At 41.8% G+C, this 27,990-nt stretch overlaps 1 protein-coding gene across 1 annotated transcript in view; it reads right to left on the bottom strand.

Annotated features, from left to right (window-relative positions):
- Positions 1-2,038: 2,038 nt before the first annotated feature.
- SACM1L (SAC1 like phosphatidylinositide phosphatase) overlaps positions 2,039-27,990 on the bottom strand; it is a 59,387-nt gene continuing 33,435 nt past the window's right edge. Inside the window, exons 8-20 of the mRNA XM_025458249.3 lie at positions 27,137-27,238; positions 24,626-24,711; positions 23,763-23,849; positions 22,976-23,044; positions 18,599-18,678; positions 14,994-15,092; positions 11,858-11,996; positions 9,648-9,717; positions 9,454-9,526; positions 8,419-8,512; positions 8,210-8,302; positions 7,242-7,299; positions 2,039-3,884 (exon numbers count right to left, since the gene is read on the bottom strand). Coding sequence (XP_025314034.1) covers positions 3,748-3,884; positions 7,242-7,299; positions 8,210-8,302; positions 8,419-8,512; positions 9,454-9,526; positions 9,648-9,717; positions 11,858-11,996; positions 14,994-15,092; positions 18,599-18,678; positions 22,976-23,044; positions 23,763-23,849; positions 24,626-24,711; positions 27,137-27,238 — 1,187 coding nt within the window. The 3' untranslated portion in view covers positions 2,039-3,747. The remainder of the gene's footprint in view (positions 3,885-7,241; positions 7,300-8,209; positions 8,303-8,418; positions 8,513-9,453; positions 9,527-9,647; positions 9,718-11,857; positions 11,997-14,993; positions 15,093-18,598; positions 18,679-22,975; positions 23,045-23,762; positions 23,850-24,625; positions 24,712-27,136; positions 27,239-27,990) is intronic.

The raw sequence follows: 27,990 nt of genomic DNA on the forward strand, positions 1-27,990 counted from the left end.
CCTCTCCTCCCCTCGCGTGAGCTGGATCCAGTGACTGCTTCCCAACACACGGGAAACGGCAGACGTGACCGACGACACTCCTCAGTTTAGGTTACGGAGGACTGGCACTCCGCCTTGCCGCCTTCCTTGGGCCGAGCAGCTGTGCTGGGGGCCTCACGGGGCAACCGACACGTAACATATCCTCACTGGGATACTTTCTTCTGACCTCGGGACTCTGAACGAGACAACCCCGAGACCCTCATCTGTGTAAGCCGCTGCCCCCAGCACCACCCGCCCCTGCACACGCATACACGCCTGCGCTTTCCCCGCCCTTCTGGCCAGGCCTTGGGCTTGGTGCAACAACTCCAATCCTGACACAAGTCCATCCCCTGCTGTCAGAACGGAGGAATCTGCATCACATCATTCTGGGGACCGCCTCCCCCACCCCTCCCCACTCCCAGCCCCAGGATCCTCAACTGGACAAACTTGCTATTCCAAAGCTGCAAATAAAAGCACAGACAGACGCGTGGGTAACACATGGACTAAAATCTCATTCATACTCAAGCCAGGCAATCAGAGGATCATTAACCTTTCTCTTTGCCCCATGGAAGGGAGGAGCTGGATGCCCAAGCACAAAACACCGATTAATGTATGGGAGGGAAGGACAGAAGGTCCCAGGTGGTGGGTGGTAGGGAATTCCTGAAAACCTCTTCACAGGAAGCCGCTGGGGCAGCTCACCTTCACCAGTGTGCAAGAAAGGAAGCTGCTAGAGCCCATGCTGGGAGCTGCCACCAGGGACAGGCACGACACAGCCCGAGGCGGCTCTGCTGGGCTCCTGAGGGGGACTGTATACCCCACAGCCCATCTCCAAGGACTGTTGCCTCAATCCCGTGAGGGCCTCCTAGGTGCCAAAGGGTTGACCCCAGTGTGCCCACTTCATTCATGCACACGTTCCCGTGGCCTGAGAGATCATTTTCTAATAGGCAACACTGTCCCTCTTCCCACGTAAGACCTGTGTCATTCTGAAAAACTAACTTTTGGGGGGTGGGGTGCCAGGGAAATCTTTTTATAGATATCATACTTTACTAAATGTTTCCCTGGTTTTATCTATAACTAAAAAATAGAGGAAAAAACAATTTCTCAAGTGATACCTGCAAAGCAGGATTTCAGAACCTATGAAATGTCTTGCTTACTTACACTTGGGTGGCTCAGCATCTGCCTTCAGCTCAGGTCATGATCTCAGAGTCGTGGGATCAAGTCTCACATGGGGCTCCCTGCTCAGCAGGGCAGTCCGCTTCTCCCTCTCCCTGTACCCCTCCCCTCTGCTCGTGCTCTCTCTCAAATAAAATCTTTTTTTTTTTTTTTAAGATTTTATGTATTTATTCATGAGAGACACAGAGAGAGAGTCAGAGACACAGGCAGAGAAAGAAGCAGGCTCCATGCAGGGAGCCTGACGTGGGACTCGATCCCGGGTCTCCAGGATCATGTCCTGGGCCGAAGGCAGGTAGGTGCTAAACCGCTGAGCCACCCAGGTGCCCCTCATATAGAATCTTTTATTTTTTATTTTTTAAAGATTTTATTTATTTATTCATGAGAGACAGAGAGAGAGAGAGAGAGAGAGAGAGAGAGTCAGAGACACAAGCAGAGGGAGAAGCAGGCTCCATGCAGGGAGCCCGACGTGGAACTCGATGCCGGGACTCCAGGATCACGCCCTGGGCTGAAGGCAGGCGCTAAACCGCTGAGTCACCCAGGTGCCCCTCATAAAGAATCTTTATTATTATTATTATTTTTTATTTTTTAAAGATTTTATTTATTTATTCATGAGAGATACACAGAGAGAGAGAGAGAGAGAGAGTCAGAGACACAGGCAGAGGGAGAAGCAGGCTCCATGCAGAGAGCCCGATGTGGGACTCAATCCCGGTACTCCAGGATCACGCCCTGGGCTGAAGGCAGGTGCTAAACCGCTGAGCCACCCAGGGATCCCCATATAGAATCTTTTAAAAAAATTGTTAAAGAACATCCCTTTCGAGACAAAGTATAGGAATGATACCAACGGTGGTTAGAAAAGAGTATGACATTTATTTTCACTTAAGGATGTACAGTACATGAATTTAGAAATAAAATCACGGCAGGTTCTGAATACGGATACTTTAGGCTCTAACACACCAGCATGAGTCCATTTGCTGCAGAGCAGCCACATGAGCCACACGAGCAGCTCCCAGCTGGTCTTTGCTGTGGTTGTGGAAGTCGGTTCTTCACGTGAAATGTCCAGTAGCACTTGAGTAATATATTACAGTAGACAGGAACCAAGTTTCAAATGTTTCATCTTTGGAACAAATTATGCTTATTTACATGTTAAGAATAGGTAGTCCTAATTACTTACCCTATTGTGAGTTTTAATGACTGATTTTAAGCTACAGAGGGCTTCCAGCTACTATCTCCTTTAGAGTTTCTAGAAGCAATGACTCTTTATTAACGTTTATAAAAGATAATGTTTGAAAAAAAAAAGTCATGTTGAAATAAAGGCGCTTTGAGAGATTTAAGGACAACAGAAGGTCTTACTATTGAAAAAAACTGTACATATTTTCAAGCACAACACAAATATTGTAGCAGTATTTAATTGACAGTTTTAAAATAGTGGCAAGTATGCTACCCTACACACTTTCCTAATATTTAAACCTCATAATTACAGTTTGAATATACAGTCCAACTTATAGTTAGAAACTATGCACAGCTTCTAAAGCATATTTTTCAGGCTTGTTTTTGCACATAAATTAACATTTAAGTTGGTCCTTGATTTGGAGAACTCTAACTACCTGGAAGCACGAAATTTCAGACACATTTATTGATCGTTAACAGAAACCTTTACAGAGTGAAAAGCATTGATAGTACCATGCGTGGAAAGCAGCTGCTGCCTCCAAGTGCAACACCAAGTCCAGCACCAGAGCCTCCCAGAGGCTCACGAGTCTCAATGAACGAACCCCAAAGAAACCAACACATCCAGGAGGGAGGAACCGACCAACGGAGGGTATCTTCCACACTGGGGCAAATCCTTAAAACAGAGGCGGCTTTGGACCTTTAGCATAAGACACAGACTTTACATTCTTTGATTTCATTTACACCTTTTAAAAAAGATAAAGTAAATCTGAACTTCTTCTTCACACCCAAGTTCAAGCTGAACTCAGAAGGCAGCTCAACCGAAACGCCAGCCCCGGTCCCCGCCAGCCCTGCCAGGAGGTCACAATCTGCTTTGTCAAACTACCTGATGTCTGTGACACACTCACACTGCATACACACAGGCAAATTAGCTTATTATTCAACTTTTAAGAAAAATTCAAAGATGTGTGGGGAAGTTCGCTTGCTAACAGCAACTGCCTCTACAGTGACAATAAGGAAACTGAGCTAGAAAAATAATTTTACCATTTTAAATAAGGAAAGAAGCTAGATTTCTTAAATATATTACTTATTCTGCAAGAGTTGATTAAATTGACAAGGAATAGATTCCTTCCATTCCAGGAGCTGGATTCAGGTTACCTTTTAATTACAGAAGAGCTTCAAATTATAACTAGAGCTGTCCAAGTAATGAAGAGATGGTCAAGGCAGGAACATCAGGCTGACCAGAGGTCATCCCCCCACACGGCGCACAGAGTGGGCTTTTGGAGAAAGGCTTTCGAAAGACCTCGGGGTGACGTGGAAAGCGGGTCAGTAAAGACTCCAGTTCTGCATAATGGAATCTTCTAAGCCAAGCCGCTTTCCACAGACACAAATTCAGTCCATCTTTTCTTTCTGGACCAATCTGGGAGCATCGACAAAATCTTTGCCGTTATAAAGAATAATGAAAAATGTTCCGATGCTTGCAACTCCCCAGAAAAGCACATAGGCCAGTGTTTCTGTCCAAGTGTCACCTATTGATATATAAAAAAAGAGTTGATAAATAAAAATCATTTTATTGATCCCAGAGGCAGTTTTCAGCTGCTTAGCAAAATTAAAGTCCAGTGTTTAAATATTAAAGTTTCATCTTCACAATATCAAAGTTTATTACCACATCTGCAGGAAAAATATAAGAACCTCTCAATTAAGGTTTAAACAAGTGGCTCTTGAACTCTGACTGGCATCAGAACTCTCCAGAGCTTGACAAGGTGTGGGCTGCTGGGGCCAACCCCAGAGATTCTGACTTGGCAAGTGGGGGTGGGGCTCAAGAATCTGCATTTCTAACAAGTTTCCAGGTATGTCGAAGCCACTGATTTAGAGGCCACAGCTTAAAAACCACCTGACCAAACTATTTGCATTCCAATCATGCAAATAATTACTTACTTTTAGACTCAGCACTTTTATATTACAAGAAACTATTAATACATTTACCACAATCAAGATGCCTACACAAAAAATAACTGTACAAAACATACATACATGCTTCAGAAAAGCTATGTATAAAAGTGTGTAAGACAAAGCTCAGTAACATATCTTAATGACCAATTTCACACAACTCTCCCGATAAGCATTTTTTGCAATGTCTAGAGTTCACGAGGGTTAGTAGCAGTGGGAAAAGATCTACTTTGTTCTACTACTTGAGCAGCTGAACCTAGCACAGCTTCCCTCCTGTGACAGGACTGACTGCACCTGCAGACCTGGGAGATGTGTGCAGAGGCCAGGAGACGGTGAGAAAGCATGCCAGGCAGGCTCTTTCCTAGCAAGCTGTCGGAGATCATGCTGCGCTTATTCCCCATTCTCTAAAAACCCAAAGAACAGGCTAGAAATCAGATGCTATCACATCTAAACATCACAATGCTCATCATTTTATAGCACTAACATGAAACATTGCTATCCTCAGCATCCATCTCTTTTTATAAAAATTTACATAATCGCTCATTTTCACACCTCTGAGTTTTAAAATTCTTCTTGGACAAAGAAGAAAGGCAGTTCCTCACAAGCCCAACCCAGGACATTCCCCAAAGGAATCATCACTTGTTCAGGCTGAGCTGTCAACTTTCCTCCCTCCCCAGACGTTCTACAGGGATGTCAAGAAAACACAGAAGAGATCAAAGTAACAAAACTAATTCGACAGGCTCCCAGAAAATGGCATCCACTAGGCAGTGTTTTAAAGAAGTCAGAGAGTCTAGGGATTGAAGAGCATGATCCCCTAGGAATCACGAGAGGCACGTGCTCGCTGGCCCTGTCCACCTTCCTTCCTGTCCCCAGACTGGACACAGGGCCCAAATTATGCCACAAAGCACTGCCCGTGCTCTAGAGCCCTCAGCCTGTTTTCGTACTGTGAGCTAAGAAGAGTTTTTACATTTCCAAAAGTTGTCAAAACAAATAATGTGCAAATGGAGATGGTATGTAGTTTGGAAGTCAAAACTATTTATTATCTTGCTCTTTAGAGAAAATGTTTGCTAACTCCTGCCCTAGAGTACAACAGGATGGCTCCCTGCCTATGTCATGACTGCCTATGGCGCTGAACACGGAGGGGATTACAGGGATTTCAGACATGAACAGGTACCTATTGACCCTCTGCTCCAGAATGCGCGTAGGGGTGGTGTTAAGGGTCCTTAGCTCAGCAAATTTTTGCTGAGGGCTTACTATATCCCAGACACAGGAGATAAAACATTGAGAAAGGCACAGTGTCTGCCCTCAAAGTGTTGCTTATCCAGTGAGAAAGATAAACGAATATGCAAATCATGACCCACAAAGAGAGATGTTCACTAGGGATGCTGGATACACCACAGAGATACGCCACCTCAGAAAAAGAGATCCCCAGATGCTTATGAGGCCAAAGGACACAGTGCTGTAAGAAAGGGACATGATGCTGTGGAGATGAGAAGGGGGTAAGGTCTGTGTGGGAGAACAAAGGGCCACTGTGAGAGGGGAGAGTGAGAATGGGACCCTGACAATGGGCGGAGCTCAGACAAGACAGCCCAACCTGCCTAAAGCTGCATCTCAAAGCGTAATACAGCCAACTCATAGACTCAGATCCCATAGCACTGAAGAGTACCTAACGGAAACACTTTAATCCTACGTGCTTATTAGCTTAGTAACACAGGAAAACAGTGAGAGAAAAAGAGAAAACCAGTAAAGACCTCGTTAGCACAAGTTCTTAGGCTAAAAAAAATTTTTTTTTTCTTTAGAGAAAGAATGAGAATCTTAAGCAGGCTCCATGCTTAGCATGGAGCTGGATGCGAGGCTCAATCCCACAACCCTGAGATCACAACCTGAGATGAAATCAAGAGTCAGACACTTAATCGACTGAGCCACCCAGCTGCCCCTCAATCTACTAAAATTTAATGATAAGTAGTGTATTAATCTATTAATAACATTTGCTTGTCCAGTAACAGGTGGCTGGCTAAATAAATTATATATCCATAAATGGATTTTAATGCAGCCATTAAAAATAAAGAACATGGGGAAAGGCTTATATTATATTGCTCAATGAGAAAAAACAGATTATAAAAAATGTGTATCTCACTTGTAAAAAAAAAAAAAAAAAATCACACACACAAAGATTAAAACATCACAATGGGGATCCCTGGGTGGCTCAGCAGTTTGGCACCTGCCTTTGGCCCAGGGCACGATCCTGGAGTCCCGGGATCGAGTCCCGCGTCGGGCTCCCGACATGGAGCCTGCTTCTCCCTCCTCCTGTGTCTCTGCCCTCCCCCCGTCACGTCTATCATAAATAAATAAATAAATCTTTAAAAGATCACAACGGGGCAGCCCGGGTGGCTCAGCACTTTAGTGCCGCCTTCAGCCCAGGGCCTGATCCTGGAGAGCCGGGATTGAGTCCCAGGTCAGGCTTCCTGCATGGAGCCTGCTTCTCCCTCTGCCTGTGTCTCTGCCTCTCTCTCTGTGTCTCTCATGAATAAATAAATAAAATCTTAAAAAAATAAATAGATAAAACATCACAATGTTAAGTGTAGTTAGCTTATCTCTACAAAGCAGAACGATAAATAATATTTTCTTCTTTTTCACCTGTTTTCTAAGATTACTTTGTATTACTTAGATTAAGAAGGAAAAAAAGTTTAAATCTTAAAAAACCAAAACCAAGACCTAACAACAATTATTGAATTTGAACAAAGAACAAAATACTGAAGAATTATAAATTATTTCTCTTGTTACATTTAAACTACTCACATCTGGTCACTTTGCTCCCCCTACAATTAACAGGAAAACATCAAGTGCAGAATATGCTTGCAAACTCAAGACGCTGTACAAGGAAGTGCCACATTCTGAGAAAGGAATGTGAGTCTGTGAAGGAAGAGCAGACTTACCAGCCATCAGCAAACAGATAATGCACATCGAAAAGGCAACAACCATGATAATAGGCAACTGAAAAGAAAAATGGAGAGACAAGCCATCACTTAAGAACACTACTCAATGGTTTCGAAGTCTGTTGTGCAAGCTTTGTGTGAAAAAGAAAACCCTTTTGCAATCTAACTACAAAATATCTTTTCCCAACAAAACCCCATTATTGGGGGCGGGGGGGGGGGGGGTTCAATCACAACTGCTGAAGTCTTCAGACTGGTTAGGCCACAAGGTGTGAAGAAGCATGGCTCTGGCCCAAGCCTAGGAGCCAAATGAAGAGAGGCTGCCCAAGTGAGAAGCCTGCTCCGTGCAGGGGCACTCTGCCCACTGGGTGAGACCCCAGAGGGGCTCCTGCAAAGTCTGGTGAATAGAGAGGTCAAAAAAAGGACAGAAGTGTCAAGAACCACTCTGCTTTCCATGCTACAGCTTTGCCCCCAGCGACCCCTGACCGTGACAGGAGTGGAGCCTCCCTGAAACGAGAAACCCTCCGAGCTCCCTTCTGCTCCAGTGCTCTCACAGAAAAAGACAGTGACATGTGAGAGAAAACAAACGTCCCAAAGTTCTTTTACTCCTTTCCCTCATCTTCTCCTCAGATAAAAGAAGTATTTACAGTCCATTTAGAACAACATAGGGAGTTTTAAATCAAATGGACTTGGCGCCATCTATACCTTCAGACCTAATGCTTTTAAACTTGAAAAACAGGGGCGCCTGAGTGGCTCAGTCCGTTAGGTGTCCACGACTCTTGATTCCAGCTGAGGCTGTAATCTCAGGGTCATTGTATTGAGCCCCAAGTTAGGCTCTGCACTCAGCAGGCAGTCTGCTTGAGATTCTTTCCTCCCCACCCGCCCCCCCGAACCTCCTCACATACTCTCTCTCTGAAATAAATAAATCTTTGCAAGAAAAAAACAAAACTTGAAAAAGAAAGGTTTCTTACAGCCAGGAATTTCAAATCCCGTGGAACACTTAAAGGACTGTGAGATTCTAATTCATCCACTGAGTAGTTCCCAAGAAATAAGTCTATGGAATCCTAGAACAGAGGAAAGGAATTAATAAGTCCCCAATTCGATATAATTATGTGACTCAAGAACAGTACAAAGCTGCGGTCCCCTGACGACCAGACATGAGCACCAAACACAAACTCACCTGCCGGAAGCCATCAGAGAAGTTGTTCTTGTAATACCGTATCATTGAGTTCCAGCCGTCCATCAGAAGCCCCAGCTGAGTTCTCTTCCCGGTTCTGGGGAGAAGAGGTGAATTTCAAGTTACAGATTTGTATAGTAAATTCTCCCACGGTTTTGTGGCAAGTATGTGATATGGAGATAAGTGAGTTACAAGGATTTTTTTTTTTTTTTTTTTTTTAGAAAGAGGGTTTTCTTTTTTTTTTTTTTTAAGATTTTATTTATTTATTCATAGAGACAGAGAGAGAGAGAGGCAGAGACACAGGCAGAGAGAGAGAGGCAGAGACACAGGCAGAGGGAGAAGCAGGCATCATACAGGGAGCCTGACGTGGGACTCGATCCAGGGTCTCCAGGATCACGTCCTGGGCTGCAGGTGGTGCTAAACCGCTGTGCCACCAGGGCTGTCCAGTTACAAGGATTTTAAAAATCACCCCTAAAAGTATCAAGGAGACATCTCCCAAAAGACACCACTGGCAAGTCCAAGAAACATGCACTCTCCCTCTAAAATAGTATCAAAGTTGGCGCAAAAATGACAAAATGTTCAGGTCCAGCTGCAAGGGGAAGAAACCGGAAGAGAAACACACAACCAGGGTCAGAACAACAGACTAGGAATGTTTGCTCTCGGGGAATTGCTACAGCAGAGAAAGACCAACATCTGTAACAAATCCCCAACGTCCTGACCTCTCACTAGCCAGTGTGGTCCTGGAAAGCCGCATGGGCATCACCTGGGTGCTTCCCTGAGGTCCAGAACCTCAGGTCCTGCTTCAGACTGCAGGGACCGGGGCCGGAATTGCGAGGTCTGCAGAGGGGGGTTTAGGGGGTGTGGCTGCCTCTCCACATAGCATAACCACCCAGGGAGGCTAGGAAGCCTCCAGCACCTGAGCCTCCCCTCCCAGCACACCTGACTCAACTGCTGTGTCCTGAGGCCCTGGGTGTCGTGGCCTCTGGATGGGACACGAGACCTGCAGATCCAGAGTGCAATGTGAAAAGCATGGCTTACCTGGTAAAGTCCGTCTTCAAGGCACCAGTGCCTGCGTATTGTTTGGCACAAGCATTTGCGTTGTCAGCCCAGGCTGTGAAAACAAGGAAAAGATAATCAACAGTGATTCACATGACAACCAGAGTTCCTAAATCCAAGATATTAATTTATTTCACCATCGGAGTAACTTTGCCTCTACTAAAGAAATTACCTACCATTTTTATAAATCTTCTCAAATTCATTTTGTTCTTCAAGCTTCTGTCCCACGTGCAAAACTCCTAGTCTCTGGAATAGGAAGCACACCATATTCATATGTAACCGATTTCAGCACACATGATTCCAGAAAAGCAGACAATCCCCCATGGTATCATCACATGGTTCCTGGCTGCAGGTGGGAAATACAGTCCTCGCCTACAGGGTGCCCCAGCTCACAATGGCCTCCCCCTCTGAGGACTCCTCCCCCTGCAGCCCCCACTCTCCCTATGCCCCAGCCCCACAGGAACAGGGGGGCAGAAGGGAGAGCAGAGGTAGGACCCTAGCCATCACCTCCTCCTTCGCAGCACTCCCCAACTTCCCACTGCCTCCACCCTCTAGCTTCCCACTCCCATCTCCAGGCTTCCCTCACACCCAGCGCCCAGATGAATGCTATACACCTACCTCCCCACAAACTGCACATACACACAGCCCTTTGCACCTCCTGAATCCCTCTGTGGACTCCCCTTTGGGGGTCACTGACCACAGATTAGGAGCCCCTGCCTTGCTTTGTCTCAGACCTCTACCACCTCAGAGTCCCCACTGTCACTGCACCTCAGATGACAGCTCTCTATCTCCACCCCAGGATGGTGCTCCCACCTCAGCACAGGAGCTGCCCTCCATGACCCTCAGCTGGGGGGGGGGGGTGGGGCACAACTGGAGGACCCCACCAGCTGGCACTGATGCCCCAAGACTCTCTGAAGGCTGGTTAGGTTTTATGATACTACATTCAGCATGTAAAATAGTTAAACATAGATTACAGAACCTAATTAAATAGGTTTTTGTTTATTGGCCTTGCAAACAATCATTGCTACTACTGGTTTGTTTTTGGTTTTTGCTACTATTGTTTCTATTAAAAAACAGGCCCTGAAGCAAATTCATCAGGATGAAAAGGACAAGGTACAATACAAACCAGAGCATGCTCAAACAGGGAAACCACTTCTTTGGCCTGTGTTACTTAGGATTCAAAGGCAATTCATTTCAGAGGTGTTTTACTTCCGTAATTCTTTTCTGGTATCATAAAATAATAAAGTTGAACTGTCATAAACGCAGCTTACTATTTAGGCAGGAAACCACTTGGCATGCGTTTTGTTTGGCCCTCATACTAAGTGCCAATGTGATCTGGAAATCTGGGCTCTACATTTTTAATTCCAAATATAAACACAAGAAAATATTTATAGCTATCTTTCTCAATAGCCCAATTTTAGTGGTAAAGAAAGCTGTGTCAGAAACTTCTTAGCTGGAGGTTAGTATCACTTGCCAGTAATAGAAGAGATGCAAATGAAAACAACAGTGAGGTACTACTCTGTACTAATACAGGAAAAAGTTTTAAATAAAAACATCTCACACTGGCAAGAGTTCAATGAAATGGATTCACTTATCGTGCTCACTGGTGCAGTATAGACTGCTATGTCCCTCTCGGAAAGCATACTCTCTTTAGCAGTAAATTCCACTTCTGGCAAGGAACCCAAAGGGAAGAATTCAAGTTCATAGTAACAGATGCAGATAGAGTCTCTACAGTGCTATTTATAAGCCAAAATGTAGCAACTTAGTAAGTGTAACTTTAAAAAAAAATTATGGCTCCCTAGAACTCTAAAGGATCAGGCAAATTTAAAACTGTGTAAAGGGGTGCCTGACTTGCTTGGTCAGTGGAACGTGCACCTCTCGATCTCAGGGTCATGCGTTTGAACCCCACGCTGACTGCAGGTATTATTTAAAAATATAATCTTGTTTAAAAAACCCCACAACTGCATACACATATGCTGACCACAGGTATGGCAACGTGCACACCCACGGGATGGAAAAGACAAAAACACAAAACAAAAGCTAGGTTAGGGTGGGGAGCAACATCAATGTTTTCTGTTGTTTTTGTAATGTATTTTTTTAATTTTTTTATTTTTTATTTTTTTTTTTTTTTGAGAGAGAGCGCGTGCACACACACAGGCAGGAGGAGGGGTAGAGGGAGAGGGAGAAGCCGACTCCCTGCTAAGCAGGGAGCCCAGTGGGGCTCAATCATCACAGGACATGACCTGAGCTGAAAGCAGATACTCAACCAACCGAGACACCCAGGCACCCCTTGTTTTTCTAATGTTTTCTGCTAAGGCTTTTAAAGATGCGGCTTCTTTAATTTGGGGCTCCATTGTTGACGTAATAAGAAAAAAAGTGTGTGCACCTGAAGCTGGGCCTGCAGTGAGCGGCGAGCTAACAGGCTCTGGATCACATTGGTTCTGTCCAGACAGTCCATGCAGTTGCTGCGGAACACACCCTCCTGACTCGTCACCACCATGCCAGCAGAGTCCACTAGAAAATAACTAAAACATATTTGTATAAACACCCTCATACCAAAGTCAGTCCAATGTACTAAGACCCTCCTCCTCTTGTATCCAGGCTCTCATGAGTAACATTAGTAAAACTGATGAATTGAAAGGGCGGCCAGGAAGTTGTGGCCCAGGGGTATGCAATTACCAGAGAGCAAAAGAAGTTTAAATAACTAGGCCAGAAGCAGGCCCCCTATGACACAGCTGCTCCCCACTGTGCTGTATATCAAGACTTCTTGAAGCATGGTCCCTATGCTGTATCAGAATCTCCTGAGCTGTCTGTTGAAAATTAACACACTCGGCCTTGAGATGAACTCAAGTCAGAATCTCTGAAGCAAGGGCTGGAAATTGTCCATTAAGAACATTTTTAGGGCAGCCCGGGTGGCTCAGCAGTTTAGTGCTACCTTCGGCCCAGGGTGTGATCTTGGAGACCCGGGATCGAGTCCCACGTCAGGCTCCCTGCGTGGAGCCTGCTTCTCCCTCTGCCTGTGTCTCTGCCTCTCTCTCGGGGTCTCTCATGAATAAATAAATTAAATCTTAAAAAAAAAAAAAAGAACATTTTTAAAGCCTTTCTTGTTCTTTTTTAAGGTTTTTACTTATTTATTCATAAGAGATACAGAGAAAGGCAGAGATACAGGCAGAGGGAGAAGCAGGCTCCCTGCGGGGAGCCTGATGCAGGACTTGATCCCAGGACCCCAGGATCACGCCGAGCCAAAGGCAGTCGCTCAACCACTGAGCCACTCAGGTGCCCCTAACACCTTTCTTACAATGGGAAATATATACAAATAGTACAAAGTTTATAAAATTTGACAGGGCATTGTTTGAAAAATCAGGTTCCCTTTCTCTTCTTAACCACCCAGATGTCTGCACTGGAGCCAATCATGGTCACCAGTCCCTGTGTTTCCCTAATTTTTAACAATATCCTCAGATAATTCTATAAGCTCAGAAACTGGACAACATGCAATGTAGCAGGGAACACCACGGACTCTGGTAGCAAACAACTGGTTTGCTAGCCTTAGCTACTCAGACATCTCATTAGTTACTAACTGTAACTTCAAATAATTACCCCAATCTCTCCAAATCTGAAGTTTTTCATCCACAAAATGGAAGTGGCACTGCTCCAAGGTCTGAATAAAATCATGCACAATGTACAGTGTATGGGGCAGAGCACACAATGAATACCAGGTAATGTTAACTTTATTGCAATTACTTGCCAAAATCAAAATGGGCAGGGAAATAACATATTTACTGTGGGCCAAATAAAAATCATGACCTTAAAAGTAAGCACTCAGAATGTGTTTATGCTAAAAATCTACATGAGATTCATGAAGAGTTGGTGAGGTTCATTTGGAGCTGGTATGTGTCCGTGTATGCATGAGTGCACATAGGCGTTGGCACCCCATGAGTACTTAAAAAATAAATACTAGGTATTTTACAAATATTATTTCTTAAACTATATACTGAGTCTACAAGGTAGTGATATTATCTCCACTTTGCAAATGGAGAAACCAAGGTTTGAAGGTAACTAACTTGCTCCTGGGTCATATGGCTAATAAGCAAATAGATTTTGGGGCACTTGGGTGGCTCAGTCAGTTAAGCATCTGACTCTTGACTTCAGCTCAGGTCGTGATCTTAGGGTGAGACCAAGCCTCAAGTCAGGCTCTATGCTCAGTGGGGAGTCTACTTGTCCCTCTCCCTCTGCTTGTGCTAACATGTTCTCTCAAATAATAAATAAATAAATAAATAAATAAATAAATAAATAAATAACTTAAAATAAATTTTTTAAAAAAGCAGCAAACAAATTTCAAAATGAGACGCGTCATATCTCAAAGCCCAGATTCTTTCCATTCCCCCTCAAACCCCTGGGACAAACGTCCAGAGAAATTGTGTGCAGGTCACTGGTGGAAAGCTCCACTGCCCGATGGAACCCAGTAGGCAGGAACTCAGAGAGCCTGGTGTCAATCCTTTCTCACACTCTTGTGTGGCAGCAATTAATGGGCAAACCCAGGAGCCACCGCCTCTGATAGTATCCGAGGTCTAGTGTCACCCTAGCCGAATAATGATGTTCATCAATCCCCCTTCACTAGCTGCTCGCGACAAAACTTCATCAAAAATGAGGAGATTTAACTTACTATAGCTGGCTACTTAATATGTATATAAATATATTTTCAAAAACTGAGAAATGCCTAGAGGGAAAAGTTTTACTATGTTACTATGTAACTAAAACGAAAAGGGTTAGTTTTAGTTTAATCCCTGTGGGCTGCCAGGGTTAGAATTACACACAGGCAGAACTTGACAGAATGGTTTATAGATTCCTTCTTCTGGCTTTAAAACAACTGAAGACTGACCTATGCAGAGGGGACCGTGAACCTGTGAGCCCACATGGTAAATAACAGGGTAAACACGCACAGAAAGTACCATAAAGTTATTCAGACCCTTTGAACCATTAATCCTACTCTCAAGAATTTATTTTAGGAAATAATTTAACAGAAGTAAGAATATATATACCCAGGGTGATTCACCGCTGCTCAATCTTTTGTGGTAGGACAAGAAAACAAGCCAGATGCCTAATATGAAAAAGAACATTTAACAGAGCCTGCACTATGACACAGTGGAGTATAGGAAAGCCGTGTCACACCATCATTACAAAGACAAAATATCAAAAGACCCATCCTAGAACGTTCAGTGAAAACAACTGAATATAAAATTCTAACACTAAGTTCAATTATGTAAAGCTTTGTAAATGAGTGGCAGCTGATTCACAAAAATGTGAAAATACCTGGTGTTGGGTTGCTTTTAAGAATCTAAAAATATTTTTAAATCACTAAGTTTCATTTTTTTAATGAAAAAAGTAAAATTAATGGTACAAACAAGTGCCATCAACCCAGGGACCTGCATTCGTGTAAGTGTGCTGGATAAGGCGTAACAGCTATGACGCATACACACACAACCCTCTTCCCTGGACCTCTATGGGGGAGTGATATAGCTTACCTTAGTTCATCTTGTATTTCTGCTACCTGATCCAACAGGATACTTAGTCGATCCCATCTCATGTTTTTACATTCTTTATGGAAGTCAAAGGCAACATATCTACCGAAAGAAAAGATATGCAGAAACTGACCAAAGATGAGTCATTTTCCTTCTACTACTGTGTTCATACGCTAATTTCCCTCTGAGTGTACCAATTTCTTCTCCTTCACTCTGGGTTTACCAACACACACACACACACACACCCTTCTATCTTCACATGTTCTTCTAGAGGCCTTCAAAGAAGACTAGAGAAGCCCAGCAAAAAGCAGAAGTGAGCTCAGGTACAGCAATCAGGTATATAACATAAAGTAGCCTTACCCAAATGAATAGCCACTGTATATTATCTGCCCCCGTGTACAAAGAATAGGATCCCTTTTATTATTTTTCAAATCGATTAAAATGTTCAAAATGGTTGAACTCAAATCAGTTTGCAGGGGATTAGACGAGTGTCAGACTTGTACTGAGGTTTGTCAGAAGAACAGAGGCAACATGGCTCCCACCCTGGTTACTTATTGCCCATCACCTTCTTTAACAAATCAAAACATGCGCTGTCTTAATCACTATCTGTACGTCTCACATACATTCCCGTCAATCTGTAATGGGTTGTTTTTAATTATCTGGTATTTAATAGGCCCAATTCTGCAGGTTAGAACACATCTGACAGTGAAGGTGTCCTACCATGAGCTGGAAAATGTTGCCGATTGAGAGGTGAGGAAAAAAAAAAACCATGACCCAGTTTCTGAAAGTCAAGGGAGTCAGGAACCAAGTCAAGTCATAAGTAGGACTGGAAAGACCTCAATTCCGATCCAGAGTGAAATTCAAGATGAGGTGTCTGCCCTCTCAAAACTCCTGTGGCTCCAATAAACCAAAGGAGCATCAATAGAGCATGGGCTTCTAAGCAGGTCCAGGGGCTCCTACCACCTCAGTGGTTATCTCACTAATGAGGAGAGAATGGTCTCCTTAGAAATCAGTACAAAAACAGAGCTAACAGAAAGGCTAGACTTAGTGAAGACCGGGAGCAGGGGAAGCATTTCCAGAGAGGCCACTCCCACAAGAGTGGCAGAGTGCCAGTCACTTTGGGGTACTCCCACCAGAAGTTACAGTCCCAGACTGGCTTGAAGAACTTAAGCAGATCACCAGCATCTACATGCACTTGGATTCTTGGCGTCCATCCTTCTAAAATCACACTCGTGTCTTCTAAGAACAAACCACATAGCTATATTTTGACAATGAATGACTTTAAATATATTATTTACTTCTGACCCTAAGAGTCAAGCAGTTCTGCTGCTTTCCAAATTCTAGGAAGCAACCCTCAGTGATACATTACCTAGTACGGCTCATTTTCTCATCCAGTTCCCAAAAGAAAAACTTCCCATTGCTGCAGAGGCCCACCATTCCTCAGAAGTGCAACGATATGACCTTTCTCTCTTGCGAGTCATTTCATCAATCTACCAACTTCATTTATTTAATTTACTCAAAGCAACTAAATTAAACAACTAAAAAATGAATCAGTCCAACAGATATCTGAAACATGACAATTAAGTCTACTGTTTAATTTCACTTTAATCAACAGACTGATTCTTTCCCTCGGCCACAACATGGATTTACTAAATTAAAAAATATTCAAATATGCTTTTTTAATATGCTCCTCTGTCTGATGGTCTTTAGAGCTCACAGAAGGAAAATGACAACAGCCCTGGGTATTTCACTCTTTAGGTGAGAGCTGGGGTGCCCTCCAAGCTCCCCAGAACACCTAGGGCCTAACTCTAAACTCTGACCTATGCAGCAAGTTCTCAAAGTTGGCTGCTGCTACAAAGTCAAGATGACTCTGGAGACCACTGTATCTGTGGAAACCCTGTGGGCAGAAAAAGGGCCTTATGAAGGGGTATACACAGCAGCCAGCAAACAAACTTCACTCAAGAGTATGCATGCTGGACTCCAAACCCAGAGATTCTAAGTTTTCAGGTCTAAGAGCTATTCTAAGTTCCTCTGAGGATTCTGAGGCACATCTTGGGTAGGAACCCTCCTCTGGGTCCTCCGAAGAGTGTTTAAGAAAGTTCCGCTGTGAGAGAGGCAGAAGTGTGCATGGGGTAGAGAGTCTGATGAATTTGTTAGAGTTCTGAGTTGGATGAAAGACACTTAAATTCTTCCCCAAAGGTTCATTATATCATTCTATTTTTGTGGATGTTTAAAATTTTTCATAAGTTAAAAAAATTTCTCCCCAAATAACCCCACACCATTTCTTTGGAAAGTTCCCCCTCAGTGCCTATGACCACTTCCTACCACAGTACACCCTCACCTCCTGCCCAGTTTCCTGCTGCAGAATGCTCCAAATAGGCTGACTCATTACCTCACACCTTTCCACAGGGCAACTGTTGGATGTTTTAAGATTCCCCTTCTTTTGACAAGGCCACACAGGGTTTACAACTACAGCCTGGTGACTTACAGAAGCAAAGCTGCTGCTCCACACAAGGCCACCATGCAAGCGGAAATTTCTTCAACTCCGGTGGTGGCCAGGACCACAGAGATCACATCAAATGATCACAAGGAACTGAAATTCATGACCGATTGGCCATGCGACACAAAGCCTCAAGGAGGGGATTTTGACCAGGGACTAAACTTCAACAAAATTCAAATTAAAATCTGACTGTTAAGAAGTTATTCTGCAATATAAATTATGCCAGAGAAAAATTTCAAGCCACCAAAATTATGCTTTGACCTAGTATTGAAAAACAAACAAACAAAAAAGCTGAACTATAACTCAGGTTTCTCCTACTATCCAAAAGTAGAGTGTGTCCTATGGAACTTTTCATGATCTGAAGTAGCCTAAAGCAAAGACCACCCCTGCTTTCCAAAAGTCTGCCTCATGCCACAGGCCTCTCTGCTCTTGTGAAAGAAAGACCTCCATCAGGGTGGTAATGACTTTCTCGTAAAAGTTAAAAATCATCTTTGGATTTCTTCTGGGTTAGCGAGAACAGGTACCAACAGGGCTTTTGTAAGAACGAAGTAGTGTGACGCGGACTTTTGGAAAGTGGGTGACACCATATGTCTGGTGAGATCTATGTACTGGTGTACACAGTAGTCTCCCCTTATCCACAGGTTCACCGCCCATGGCTTTAGTTACCCGCGGTCAACTTTGGTCTGAAAGTAGATGATCCTCCTCCTGACATGAAATCAGGTCAGTCATTGCCTACATGATTCAGCTTATTTCATCACGTAGGCATTTATGACCTCACATCATCGCAAGACGCACAACTATAGTACAGCAAGATGTTTTGAGAGAGACCACATTCACGCAGCCTTTATTATAGTATGTTGGTTTAATTATTCTATTGTAATTATTCTATTATCCGTTAATCTGCTGCTATGCCTGTATTAGACACTAAGCTTTATCACAGGTATGTGTATCTAAGGAAAATCATAGCCTATATGGGGCTTCAGGACCAGGTGCGGCTGCAGGCATCCACTGGGGGTCTGGGAATGGATGCCCGTGGATGAGGAGGGACAGCTGGGTATGCAGGTGCACATCTAACCTGAAGAGACCTGCAAGATCTCTAGGAAGGTACCTGATCATTCCACTGGCCAAGGAAGACACCATTGTTGCAAATGCCTGTTCGAGTGGTTTCTCTGAGCCCTTCTGATTAACCTGTAAAAAATTAAAAACACCACAGCTTTAATTTCTTTTAAAAGGAGAGAATGACATCAGCAAAATGGTGGACCAGAAAGGTCTAAGCTCTTGTTCTCTCCCAAAACACTGAAAACAATAGAAGTTATCTGAGCCAACTCTGTAGGAGCTCAGGAAAACAAAGGTTTAAAGCAACCAAACAAACGCCTGATCCAAAAGCAGCTATCTTCAAAACTATAGACAGTTCTTTGACATTTTTACTTGCCCTTACCCCACCCCATCTTAAGATGCTTTCAGTCTTAAGAAGCGGCAATCAGGCTCTCGGTTTACCTCCTCAAACTGGATAGAGGGCCCCAGACCTTTTCTGCAAGTTATCATGGATGTTTTGTTCCAACCTGAAAGACGGGCTTGTCTATGCCTTACATAACTCTGAACACAAGCAGGAGAAGAAGCGGACACTGTTCATACAGCTACAAGAGGATGATAAACCAACAGCTACCTAAAGCAAGGGCTTTGGAAACCATAAAATAGACCATCTACAGCCTGCAGAAGAAGCTGGGGTTATACTCTTTGGGAAATTAGGACATTCAAAAGCAGTCAGGTATAAGGAGGATTTTAGAAATCCACATGCAAACCCAGGCAAGAGGCACATCAGAAAGCCCTGAGAATATCCAGAGCCCTCACCCTCAGGCTGACACCTCTGCTCAAGCGAGCCCGGCTAAACCAGTGAAAAACTGCTCCAGCATAGAACCAGTCTGCAGAGACTGGAAGATAGGGCTATTCTTTCTTTTTCATTTTTTTCCTCTGTCTGTTTCAGTTCCTGGCATTCAAAGAAATCTCTCTCAAAACATTAGCTGAACATGAGCTCAAAGAATAGAGGCCTCACTCAGCATACACAACAAGGGATAGTCTTTTCAAAAATGGTTTGGAAATGTCTGAAAACAAATAGATTACTACAGCCTTCAACAATAGAAACAAAACAAAAACACTGCAAAACCCTGGCAAAGGAGAATCTGACTTCCCTAGCTACCACATTAAATCACAGAATGCCCAATTTTCAACAATAAAAATACTGGGATCCCTGGGTGGCTCAGCAGTTTAGTGCCTGCCTTCGGGCCGGGCCAGGGTGTGATCCTGGAGTCCCAGGATCGAATCCCACATCAGGATCCCTGCATGGAGCCTGCTTTTCCCTCTGCCTGTGTCTCTGCCTCCCTCTCTGTGTCTCTTATGAATAGAAAAAAAATCTTAAAAAAAAAAAAAATGAAGGAATACAAACAAAAGATTGGAAAACAAGGCTTATTCAGTGGAGAAGGATAAACTGACAAAAAACATCCCTGTAGAAGATTTACGAGAAAAAAAGTTTCAAACAAGTGTCTTAAATATGCTCAGAGCTAGAGGAAAACACAAGGTTCAAAAGGAAACCAAGAAAACGGTACATGAACAAATAAAATCATCAGCAAACAAACAAAAATCATTCAAAGGAACTAAACAGTAAGTCTGGAGTTGAAAATGCAAAACAGAAATTAAACATTCACTAGAAGAGTTCAAGAACACATCTGTGCAGGAAGAAAAATGAATCAGCACTTGGAGACAAGACAAATGAGAAGCTGCTCAAGTCTGAGGAGCAGAAAGAAAAAATGAATGAGGAAAAGTGAACAGAACCTCAGAGAACATCTGGGACACAACCAGGGGACAATACGTTCATTCCAGGTGTCCCAGAAGGAAAAGAGAGAAGGAGCTGGAGACCTATTTTAAAGAAAAAAATAGCCCCAAACTTCCCAAATTTGATGAAAAACATAAATCTTCAAATCCAAGAAGATCACTCAATTCCAAGGATGATAAAAGAAACCCACGCCAAGTACATTATAATCAAACTACCAAAAGACAAAGAGAGGATCTTGAAAGCAACAAGAGGGAATACATACAAAGTATTCTCAACAGGATTATAGGCCAATTTCTCCTCAGAAGCCTTGGAGGCCAGAAAGCAATGGACTGATATATGTAAAGTACTGAAAGAAAAGAAGCCTAAACCAAAAATTCTGTATCTGGAAAAATTGTCAAAAATGAGAAAGAAATTAAGACACTCTTGGATAAACAAAAGCAGAGAGAGCTCATTATCACTGGGCCTGCCCTACAAGAAAAACTAACAGGGGTCCTTCAGGTTGAAATGAAAGAATGCTATAAAGCAACCTAAAGCCACACGAAGATATTTAGATCTCCTATAAAGGTAAATACAAGACACAGGCTAATATAAAAGGCAGCATTCCTGTAATCTTGATCTATACCTCCATTTTTTTTTTTATAATCTATGGGACTCAGAAGTCAAATGCATCTAAGAAACTATAAACCTCAGGGAAATATAAATCAAAACCACAATGAGATACCACCTCACACAAGTAAGAATGGCTAAAATTAACAAGACAGAAACAACAAATGTTGGAGAGGATGTGGAGAAAGGGGAACCCTCTTGTACTGTTGGCAGGAATTGCAAACTGGTACAGCCACTCTGGAAAACGGTATGGATGTTCCTCAAGAAATTAAAAATAGAGCTACCCTATGACCCACAATTGCACTACTGGTATTTACCCTAAAGATATTGATGCAGTGAAACACCAGGACACCTGCACCCCAATGTTTATAGCAGCAATATCCACAATAGCCAAACTACAGAAGGAGCCACAATGTCCTTCAACAGATGAATGGATAAAGAACATGAATGGATAAAGAACATATATATACAATGGGATATTACTCAGCCATCAGAAGAGATGAATACTCATGATTTGCTTCGACGTAGATGGAACTGGAGGGTATTCTGCTGAGTAAAACAAGTCAATCGGAGAAAGACAATCATCATATGGCTTCACTCATACGCAGAACATAAGGAGTAGTGAAAGGGACTATAAGGGAAAGGAGGGAAACTGAGTAGGGAAAAATCAGAAAGGAAGACAAACCCTGAGAGACTCCTAACTCTGGGAAACAAAGAGTTGCAGAAGGGGAGGTGGGTAGGGGGATGGGGTCACTGGGTGACAGGCACTAAGGAGGGCACTTGATAGGATGAGCACTGGGTATTATACTGTCGGTTGGCAAATTGAATTTAAATTTTAAAAAAGGAATAAATATTAATCTATGTTACTGGGAACAAAATGTATAAAGATATAATTTGTGACATTAATAACATAAAGGGGAGGGACAAAGCTTTATAGGAGTCAAGTTTTTGTATGCAAACTGAAGTTAGGTTGGCATCAATTCAAATTAAATATTATAAACTTTACAATATTACAGGTAATCCTCACGGCAACCAAAAAGAAAATATCTGTAGAATATACACAAAAGAAAATGAGAAGGTAATCAAAAAACTGAACTACAAAAAAAATTTCAGCAGTTGAGCCTTTGGCTCAGGGCGTGATCCTGGAGTCCTGGGATCGAGTCCTGATCGGGATCTCTGCAGGGAGCCTGCTTCTCCCTCTGCCTAGTCTCTGCCTCTCTCTCTGTGTCTCTCATGAATGGGTAACTAAAATCTTAAAAAAAGTAAATCAAAACTACGACATACCACTCCACCCCCATAAAGATGGCTATAATCAAAAAACAAAACAAAACAAATCCTGAAAATAACAAGCGCTGGTGAGGATGTGGAGAAAGTAGAACTCTGGTGCACTGCTGATGGGAATGTAAAATGCAGCCACTGTGAAAAACAGTAAAGTGGTTCCTTAAAAAGTTAAACCTAGAATCACCATATGATCCAGCAATTCAACTTCTAATTACAGCCCTAAAAGAACTGAAAGCAGGGACTCAAATGGATACCCAAACACCAATGTTCAGAGCAGCATTATTCACAGTAACTAAAATGTGTAAACAACCCCATGTCCATCAACAGATAAATGGATAAACAAAATAAGGTATCTACAATCGAATGTTATTCAGTCTTCAAGAAAAAAAAAAAAAAGGAAATTTTGATGCTGTAATATGGATAGATCTTAAAAACATTAAGCTTGGTGAAATAAGCAAGACCCAAAGGAATCAGTATTATATGATCCCCTATGGGGGGGAACCTAGAATAGGAAAATTTATATAGATAAGAAAGTAGAATAGTTACCAGGGGCTGAGCTGAGAAGGATAATAGGAAGTTATTGTTTAGTGGACACTGAGTTTCTGTTTGGTATGATGAAAAGTTCTGGAAATGGTCAATGGTGACAGCTGCACGACATGGTAAAATACATTAATAATGCCACTTTAAAAATAGTTAAAATAGTAAATGTTATATTTTTTTAACTTAGTTTTTTGTTTTGTTCCCCCAAGAAACATGTAAGAAACATACCAGATTGATTATTACTTGTTTTCCATAAATAATTACTTGTGAATCAAAATGCCTTTGGAAACCATCCATCTAGAAAGAGAAAAGAGTTTTTACACTTTACCAGATTACACTATAAGAGTATTTTAAAAATCTTTTAAAGTATCTCCTTAAACATCCTGTTTGTATATTCAAGAGACTGACACTAGGATTGGGACCAGGTCTTCTAGATGTTCTGAATACCACATAGTAAACAACCATTATAAGCCATTCTATTCTGAGCTACAATACCATACTTTAATTCTGAACATGACCTCAAAGAGAATACACTAAAGACTGTAAATGGTATGAAGCTGCAAAGCTACGAGATCTCTAAAATCTGAAATTGCGGGATCCCTGGGTGGCGCAGCGGTTTGGCGCCTGCCTTTGGCCCAGGGCGCAATCCTGGAGACCCAGGATCGAATCCCACGTCGGGCTCCCTGCGTGGAGCCTGCTTCTCCCTCTGCCTGTGTCTCTGCCTCTGTCTCTCTCTGTGTGACTATCATGAATAAATAAATAAAATCTTTAAAAAAAAAAATAAAATAAAATAAAATCTGAAATTGCCAAACGTGTGATCAACCGCTAGCTTTCTGCATTTCCAACATGGCATCTCTACAGCCTTTGGGTCAGAGGTTCACTAGGTGCCAGGACCAAGGAGAATGGCTGCAGATGCTGGATTCTGACTTGTGAGGAATAACTACATGTTTAATGTGCAAACTATAATGCCATTAAGCTATTTTTAGCTAATGAAAAAAGCACAGAAGATACTCACATGATTCGCTACTTTGTTGATCAGTGGCTGCGGTTTGTACTTGAGGTTTGGTCTTTGAGACCAGAAAACTGGTATTGACCCTCGAGTCTAAAAGAAAAGAGAAATATAAAAAGAAACATACACATAAACTTGTTTTTCTCAGCTTGCTTACTGTTAGGTATGGTTGTGGGTGTGTATCACTGACTACAAAGAAAAAATACAACCTACTATCTCTATGAAAGGTATCTGGGTGTACCTACTCCAAAAGTTCATATTTTATGGGAATACATTTGGAAAGGACTTTTTCCTCCTGATTTTATATACATGTTTACTACTTGGGTAGTAAATGGTTCTGTGTTTCCCCTAAACTCCAAAATAAATCAACTTATCTACAAGTAAAACTTGGTAAGTTATGTCTATTATGTAATGTGGTATTATGATGAAACTAGAAAACTGCTTTATTCATTCTCAAATGAGTATGTTAAAAAATTTATAAATATGCTGAGCCACTACTGCTCTGGAGCAGCAAGTAATCCACAACTTTGAAAGGAGGCAACAAGAGACACACTGTCCCACAAAGAAGGGCAGGGCAGGTAAAGCCATCACAAGCTGGCTTCTGTCCCGTCACCACTGCCTTGAAGAAGTGGAGAGGGTGAAGTGGATAGGTGGCTGCACCTCCACCACTCTTGGACCTCCTCCCCTCCCCTCCCCTCTCCCAAGGGATTTAATTAATTCAAGGGCAGGAAATATGGGCAGGTAAGAGCCAGGTTAACAGAGTAGCTTTGTTCTGAGGGGACTTTTCCCACATCGTAGACAATGGCCTTACTTTAAAAAGCAGGGAAGAGGAGGGAAATCTCAACAACAGGACAGACACATCCACCCACCTGTACGAATGAAGCCCTGCTTCCATTGTAGTGCACAATTTGTTCTGTTTCTACAAAGTTAGCTGCATGACCTTCAGAATCAATTCCTAAATTGAAAAAAAGTTAAAGTTAACTATATTTATTATATGAGAAACACATCAGAAGCTCACTAATTTAGTTTAACTTGGAAAGAATTAAGTGAGTTCAAGTTAGTGGAAAAGTACTTGTAAAAATAAATTTCAGACAAATGCATACATCATCAGAAAGCTAACAGGAGCTCACTCACTGCAACAGGCTTACAGGAGCATAGTAAGGATCAATTAATAATCAGATGACGTTGGCTGCTATTTAATATATCAATTATTTATACATACACAATTCCTCTAAAACAGTGTTTCTCAAACTTGAGGAATATTTTCAAGAAAAATGCAATTCTCAAGGACCCCTGAGAGTATGCCCATGGATCCCAATTTGAAAAATACTATTTTGAAAGTCAAAACCATTAAGCACAGTATTAAATGTAAATATTGGTTGTCACGGCAACAGTATTTTGTTATAATAATGCAAATGGGCCAGCAGATGTTTACAATGATTTTAATTATCAAAATAAGAGCACAAAAACTTTATAATCCTAGAATTCCCATAACTCCATGAACATACCCACAAAGCCTAGTTTGAAAAGCACTGCTCTAGTGTTTTAGTCCTGACACTCATTAGTCTTTTCAATTATCTGAAGCAATCCTCTACAATCCTGTTCATAAAGTCTATTTGTACAACAAAAAGCTGGCAAATGCTGAGTGAAGTAAGTCAGTCGGAGAAGGACAAACATTATATGTTCTCATTCATGTGGGGAATATAAATAATAGTGAAATGGGAATATAAGGGAAGGGAGAAGAAATGTGTGGGAAATATCAGAAAGGGAGACATAACGTAAAGACTGCTAACTCTGGGAAACGAACTAGGGGTGGTAGAAGGGGAGGAGGGCGGGCGGTGGGAGTGATTGGGTGACGGGCACTGGGGGTTATTCTGTATGTTGGTAAATTGAACACCAATTAAAAATAAATAAATAAATAAATAAATAAATAAATAAATAAATAAAGTGGGGGGAAAAAAAAAAAAAGCTGGCAAAGGCAACTTTCAAGCTAGTCCCTGACTCAAATGACCACATTATCTAAAGAAGTCAATAGATTTTATTTTTAACCACCTCAAATTATTTCTCAAACATAACACTTTTAGGTGAGGTCGGTGGTTAACAGTGACAGGGACAAGATTACTGAGTCCAATCAGCAAGGAAATGCTTTCTCAATACCTTCTAAAATTACTTGTCAGAAGCATCCTATACTTGGTTCTTTCCGTAATTCTCATTAAGGAATATTTTTAGAAGTGAGAATGAGACTGGTGGGGGTGGGGGTGCTGGGAAGGGGGTGGCCAGGGGGAGGGGAGGCAGACCTTACGAAATGATTTCCAAGGTATAGGAAATTTTAAAAACAAGAAAAATCAAGGGGCAAGAAAATATGCAGAGTATACAACCAATGCCTACAAAAGAGGGGGGGGGGTGGCACACACAACTCTAACAGTATAAAAATGATCCAGAAGGATAAATAAGAAGCTAATAACTGATCAGCTGCTAGGGAAGTTAAGATGCAGCAGATGGGCTCAAAGATGAGAAATATTTTTTATTGCCTATCTCTTTATATTTCTTGATACCTGAACTATGTGAACCTATTATCTATTCAAAAGCTTTAATTAAAAATATGTCTCCATCCAAGAAAATCTAGTTATGAAGGAGCTAACTCCAATTCTGGTCGTATGATTTTGACCATGTCCCTTACTAAATGCCTTTCTTCTTTTGCCTATACTACCTGTAATAAGGGAATAACCTTTAACTTCTACAATTTCTCTAATGGCCCACAGGATTTTATTCTGATATATATGGCCCACAGGATTTTATTCTGATTTTCTGGCAGAAGGAAAAGAAAAGAGAAAAGAAAAGAAAAAAGAAAAAGTTAAGAAAAATCTCCTTTTCAGAATGCCAGTAATTTTTAAGGCAGATTTTAAAAGCATGGTTTAAGCAAATTAGCATGTTACTAGTACAAACCCTAGTAAATGCTCAAAACGAAAATCTTTAAAGTTGAAGGCATAAAGTCAAATATCTAGCTTTATGCATGCAAAAAACCCAAGAGCAATAAAAGAAAATACTTTTTGATGTGAGTTTAGGTTACTGAAACTACACTGAGTTCAGCTGGCCTCCAGACATCCGGCAAACAATATGAATGAGTTCTCTTAAAGCAGTAAGAAGCAGCCTATGGGGTCTCATGAACATTTGCAATGTAACTACAGTAGCTGGAGTAAAGCACAGAAAACCTACCTAATTATTATAATGAAGCAGGAGATAAATATTTAGTGAGGCTATCAAATGATAATGAGAACAAATAAAATACAAAAGGTTACATTCATGTCACCATATGACAAAACATTAATTAGTCATAGATATAACCCAATATTGAATCACACTGACACAATTAATCTCACCTCTTACATAATAGCGCACACCAGCTCTGAAACAACTTCTCCTGGAGATGAGAATCCAATCAAAGTATTTTCCATTAATAGAACATGAGTGCATAGTAATAACTTAGATACATTAAGAAAAATATAACATTTATAAACATCATAGGTATTATTTCCAGATTACATTTGAAAATGTACTCTAGCAAGAATGACTCCGTCCTTAGGAAAAAAACGGACCAAGAATGTATCATCTTTTTGGGTTCCTCCCTCTGCCCTTCCCCCTACCTGTGCTCTCAAAAAACGAAAAATTTTTTAAAAATATGATTTCCTTTCCCTGCTATCCTCAAGCACTTTCTAAAAGTAAAATATTACCCACATTACCAAAAAACCCTCCTTTAAATGAAAACATAAATTTAAAATAGTTTTGCCTCCAAGTAAGAAATGGAAAGGGGGGGGGTACTAGGCTACTGCAATTAAAACACACACACACACACATAAATATATCATATGCATAATTACAAATATAAATTAACCAAAACAGTTGGAATGCATATGAAGATTTACAGATCAAACTGTGAATTCAGGATTATCCAGAAACAAATTTTGATTCTTTTTTCTTGAAACAGGAAAAGTGAAACTGAATATGAAAAAAAAAAAAAAAAGGTATCTCCCTCAAAAGCTTTTCTTGATATAAAATTATCTCCCTAATGACTGTAACAATAAGTGCTTTGCACTGGCTCACTACAGCTCAGGAGCTCTATCCCAACGAACCCTCAGGACACAGGCTTCTCATCACCTCATGCCAGAATAAAGGGTTGCAGAAGCCTACAGAGATACAAACCTCTTACATTAAAACGATGTTATTAGAAAATATA

The sequence above is a fragment of the Canis lupus genome, chromosome 20 (genome assembly GCF_003254725.2).
Source record: "Canis lupus dingo isolate Sandy chromosome 20, ASM325472v2, whole genome shotgun sequence".
In the NCBI taxonomy this organism is placed as follows: Eukaryota; Metazoa; Chordata; class Mammalia; order Carnivora; family Canidae; genus Canis; species Canis lupus.